Raw genomic sequence first — 5,949 nt, 5'->3', positions numbered from 1 at the left:
TTCTGAAATGAAACTCACTGCTACTACACCCGACCGTTGTGTTTTCATCTTCCCAAGGACGCTTAACCCTTTCACCCCTATGCAACTTTAGTAGACATTACCATGCATTGGTATGGATGAGTCCATATTGGTCTACAGTGGTGAAAGGGTTAAAACAGCACAGTATACGTACATCACTGTAATGAAGATGGAACCAGCACAGTTAATGCGGAATAAACAAATCAGAACATGTCAAGAACATCGAATTTCTCAAAGTCACGATTGTGTGCAGAAAACTCTTTTTTTTCGATGTTTGACTTCCGGTTGTTAAATTGCAATCCATCGTGTTGTTGTCATTACGTGAATTTAACTTCACGGGATACAGACACCGGAACTGGGGTTCATGTTTCAATAAATACAGTTTGTTTCGTGATAAGGTTGTGTGGCCCGATCGTCATTAGCCTATCCTCGTGAGAAATACTACTCGATCGCTACACCAGATGTGTTCAACCTCTCTCACGATATCTTAAGGCGACATATTCTGCATACGTTATCAATTTCAAAAAAGATATTACATTTTCTCATTTTTATGCTTTGTTAAGTTTTAATTTCCCATAGTCTTTCTGATATGATATGTCAGGAGATGACAAATATATTACTTGGTGGTTGGGTTGCGCAGTTGAAAGCAAACTTAACTTTCACCAGGGCGGCCAGGGTTCGATTCTCTGATCGGACGTAAAAAAATATATTGCATTACCAGCCCAACGAATTCGGTTTTCCCCAGGTACTCCGGTCTCCAACACAGAGCCATTATGTGCGCTACCAGCCTCACCAACAAAAGTGATTGATAAAGTGTTGTAATTGAAATAAAGAAAAGTGATTCCTGGCTATCTTAATTGTAATCATTCAGCAAAAAATATAAATGTGTATATAAATATACAAATGATAAATGAAGCGGAACTCAAGAATTCTTTATGAGATTACTGAACGTGTGTTTTGCTTGCCTAGTGATTGCGTTATACACAGGGGCTTGGCTGTCTTTTTTTTTTACATAACAGTTGTAAATATTGTGAATTATACACCACTGCCTATCAAGAATAAACTATCCATAATGGCAAATGCTAATATAGATAAAAGAATGCCTAACTGTATGTGTCCATCGATAACAGTTCAATGTCTTACTCGACTCTTTATGTGCATAAGTACCACGTTGAACATGACAACATGTCTTTCGACGACTTTCGAGATGACCCAACCGGAAGGACGCATCACTCTCTTTTAGCGCGTAGGGATACATACAATAATACAACTTTGTTCCATGAAGTGGCGAAGCTATCTTACGTTACCTGCATATTATTGAATGTAGATTATAGCGAATGAAACGCACAACAGAAAAACGAAATATCATACAAAACGAGATAAATAATTGTTTTGATCGAAGATTTAAAATTATAATATATTTCTGTCATTGCGAAATGGAAACAGCAAACCCATGTTCTGATCCTTGTTTCCCTGCTTGGGTCTTCATCAAATAGTTCCTTGGGTTCGTACCTGCACGCATTCACATACAGCGTACACTGGCAGCTGCTGTCGGGGTGGGGTTTCAGAAACTGCTTTTATCAAACTTTAAATCTGCAGTTGAAACGTTCCACGTTCTTCAGAACACTATATCATTTTTAGATATATGTCTAATTAATTATCAAATATATCAAAGCAACTTTTAAGATAAGCAAATGTTTGCAACAAATTATACCGGAGTCTCGGGAGAGGAGCGAGACGTTTAAGTCTCTGTAATGTTTGTGATAAAAATCTCCATGCTCGAAAATTACGAAACTGACAATGATTGACGTAAGTGAAGTGCGTGCATCTTTAACCGTTAAACAAAAGATGGGGACCCTCAGAGGGTTTTCCCATGTGTATAGGGCGTGAATGTCTCACAAGAAAACGTAAGAGTTATTTATTTTCGCTCATGTAACCTTTGTATCCCTTCGTTATAACTAATTGTGTTTAATAACAAGAAAATAAGAAATAACTTAACGGCGACACTTGATGTGCCTTGAATATAATTACTGTCTGATTATAATCCAAATAGAATTTAACAAAGACGTCTGGGTCTACTTATGATGAACATCGCTAGCTTCTAATATTAAGTTATATGATATATTTCCTATCATCAGACATAAGTATTGTAAATTAAGTATATGTTAGAATAAAAACGAACAATTTTCAAAGTAATGCGGCTTATTTTTTAAGACCTTTCCGAAGAAAATAAATCAAATATGCAATTTAACGCATTGTAAAGATGACTGAACTTTCTACAACTAGCTTGTATCCTAGACAGGTGTCACGGGCGAGTTGCTACAATTGACATGCATCATCAGCTTAAATCTCCATCGTGTTACATAGTTTTCTCACCAAATGTTGATATTTTAAGTAGCTTATACACATGCACTAAGATGATATTCTTATTGCATGAAATTTATTTTCTTTTTTTATGAAATAGATGAATATAGATATATAAATAAACATCTTGAATCATGCCAGCGTTAAACGTGTTTGATTGAAAGGGACTGATATGCACTATGATATATCGCCAACCCGCCCCGGCGGAAGGTTATATCCTGTGAACGCCAGATTACCGTGACTGAAGACGTCACGTGTTGCCCTGTGTTGCATGCTGTCTTATCATTCTCCGTCACGGCGTACAGCGCTACAAAAATACGCACATCGCTTGTGTATCTGTTGTATAGCAGGATGTAGCATCCTTTGTTCGGAAGAAAAAGGCTAAGATTCTTGTTTTGTGCAACATCACAAAACAACGAAGGTCTACCATTCGCAGAATATGTTTACACGCGTGCTGAAATTGGAGCTTAACATTGCACAAAGACATTGGTATTGTTTGTGAGGCACGTAAAATTCTGCCGGAGTGTCTTGTACAGTAATTATTCATTACGACTGTAATCGACGATCGAACATGTGAGGCACGTCAGTAGTAAAAGTGACGACAGAGGTTAGATCGAGATCAATATCGTTGAAGTGCTTGAATAGACGACCAGCAAAATAAGCCCTAGTGACCGACCCAAGGGACTGCGCTGAAGATTATGGTAACATTCTTAGGCAACACTGATTGTCCCTGATGACAATATCGAGAAAACCATGTCTGCTTAACCAGCAAACATATTCGTTTATTTCGAAGGAAATATAAATAACTGTTCGTTTCTGAAATTTCTTTTTGGATACTGTGTTTTTTTGTTCATTTCATCTGAGACGTTAATTTCACACTGAAAACATGGAACCGGATATGATGCAATTGATGTACGACTTGAACAAAGAGGAAGCTCTAAAACGACTTCCGGTAATTCTTTTTCTCGCAATTCTGTGCTTATTCGGGATAACCAGTAATCTACATGTATGGTATATCTACAAATATCATTTTAAAAGTTCGACATATCGAGTATTTGTTTTATTTATGGCAATGATAGACATTGTGTGTTGTTTTGTGGCGATACCATTCGAGTTTGTTGACGAGTTATTTGCCTTGGCATATACGGATTTAATTTCGTGCAAGATCTTTCGGTTTCTTAGTACATGTATAAACATGGCATCTGTGTTTATGCTGGTTATAATAGCATTCGAGAGATACGGTAAAGTTTGCACGCCTGATGGCAACGTCATGTCGGAAACTTCAGCGACGTTTTCTTCCACCATCGTTCTCATTGCTTCCGTAGTTTTCACATTTCCGGCAATTTACGTTTACGGGCGAAAAACCATTATGACCACCTCCGAGGTCGTTAACTATGGTAATAGTTCGTCAAACGTCAGCGTGATTGGTTACGACTGCACCTGGGGTAATAACATTGAGGACACGCTCTACTTCAGGTGTTACCACACGTGGATACTCATGACAATTATTGGATGTATGGTCGTTTTAGCTGTGATCTACAGTCTCATCTGGTCAACTCTCAGACGAAACCTTATTCTAACACGCAACTATGCTATGTGCCATACTCGATCCAGCTCGTTGGTTCCTGGTGAAAATAACGATGAAGCGACACGGTGTAAACATGGAGCTGTGCATCCCAAAGAGTCGGAACGGATTCCAAATCACACAATTGATCCTACACAGGTAAATAAAAAAGATACGACAATATCAAATGGAAAAACAGATGGTGATTCAGATGAAAATTTGGAAATAAATTCGGAAATCAATAAACAAAATGGCGAGACTGCATCATCTATAAGCATTGACGTTGACGACAATTTGGCAACGCTTGGGATCTGTAACAGATCACAAGATATCTCGAATGACCGGAAATACTCTGTCGAGTACTATTATTCTGCTAAAGCGCAGTTACTAAGAGAGAAATTACGTCACGCCGAAACGGTTAATGAGAGGGAACTTCCGGTTACAAAGGTCACGTTCTCTCTGTCGCTGCTGTGCATTGTGTTCTGTCTGCCATATATTGTGTGCCTCATTACTTACTTGTCAAACGATGCCTACGTCGTTGCGATGTCAACGCACGAGCATATGTTCTATCTGATTTGCTTCCGGTTGTACTTGGTCAACAATGTTATTAAGTCTATTGTGTACGGATGTCTGGACCGAGAGTTCCGGAAGAACCTTGCCAAATTATATCGTTCTGTATTTGACGGATGCAAGAACTTTGTGTCTCGTAATCCTAAATAACTTTATCTTGAGTTGGGGAGGTACATCGTGTCAAAAAATTATATAGATACAACAGTATCTAGTATCAATTAATCTTTATGAATTCAGATTAAAAAAAAGTCAACTTTGCTAATAGTTCACGTCCAAATTCTGAAATGGAAAATATAAAAGTTAAAGTTGACTCTTCAGCCAATACAAAAATATATGGTATCTATATTAGCTGAAAAGATCAATGTTTGTTTAATTAATTTCTCACAATAGTATTTAATCAATTATTGTAGCCTATAGGCGAGCCACTAGATTGATTTATGTGATATCATTGTTGCCAAATTTGAATTTGATATTGACAATATTGAAATTAAGGTTATTTGCATTGGACAATGAGGACATGTTTACCAACAGTCAATGTGAAAGGTACATTTATATATGTGTAATTGGATCATTATAATTAATAATAACCGTGTGCTTTAGAAATAAAATTTCCTTTCGTATAGTGAAAGGTGTATGCTCAAATGTAATTTTATCCTTTATATCAGTGACTAATTTGCTTACATTGTCCTTGTTGTGTGCAAAAAGTATGAGACAGTCTAGTCTGTAAAAAGCACTGTTCTTAAGTATACCCATTCTTCTCAAAAGGTCCCGTCTACTATAGAAGCCGTATTCTAAAAGCTTTCAGGTCTGTGCCTTTCCGCAGTTACCGAAATCTATCGCTGGTTGCAAGTATCCCTTGCTATTAAACCATAGGTCGGCGTTATAACGTTTTTTTGGGGGGAATACATCAATAGAAGACTTGAACAATGAACCTGAATATATGTGTACCATAAATAGCTTGCTCGTAAGGAAATTGGCAGATAATGAAAGGGACATTATATCATTGTTTTATTGTATTGTAATATTGATGAGTGTTTAAGAAAATGAAAAGAAGAAAATATTCCATTTCAACAGTCAATGCTCTTAGTTTTAATATATAAACGGGTCTAGGATACAAATATTGGTCCTCCAGACGGAGACTTTTCAACGAACGATTATACCATTGTGTATAATATTCAACCAGAAGTCGATACATCTATGTGTCATAAATTTTTAAGATAATTCCACTCAAAACGTCTGTAAAACACATTTCTCTTCGAAATTTAATCCTTAAAAGAAAGAAAGAATGAAAGAACGAAAGAATGAAAGAAAGAAAAAGAGATAAAGTATGATGGAAAGAAAGAAAGAAAAACGTAACCAACATCAGCGATTTTGATATCAATTTTCAGAATACTATTGCGATTTGATGTCATCAAATACCTCGTCAGCGACGT

The 5,949-nt window shown here is 36.9% G+C and overlaps 1 protein-coding gene across 1 annotated transcript; it reads left to right on the top strand.

Moving 5' to 3' along the window:
• Positions 1-2,610: 2,610 nt before the first annotated feature.
• LOC110461616 lies at positions 2,611-5,569 on the top strand. Its single transcript, XM_021515158.1, has one exon. The coding sequence runs from the start codon at positions 3,269-3,271 to the stop codon at positions 4,664-4,666; it is 1,398 nt and encodes a 465-aa protein (XP_021370833.1). The 5' UTR covers positions 2,611-3,268; the 3' UTR covers positions 4,667-5,569.
• Positions 5,570-5,949: the final 380 nt, after the last annotated feature.

Source organism: Mizuhopecten yessoensis, unplaced genomic scaffold, assembly GCF_002113885.1.
Source record: "Mizuhopecten yessoensis strain PY_sf001 unplaced genomic scaffold, ASM211388v2 scaffold10641, whole genome shotgun sequence".
Classification (NCBI taxonomy): Eukaryota; Metazoa; Mollusca; class Bivalvia; order Pectinida; family Pectinidae; genus Mizuhopecten; species Mizuhopecten yessoensis.
Note: the sequence above shows the minus strand (reverse complement) of the source record. Positions and strands in the feature narration are given on the sequence as shown.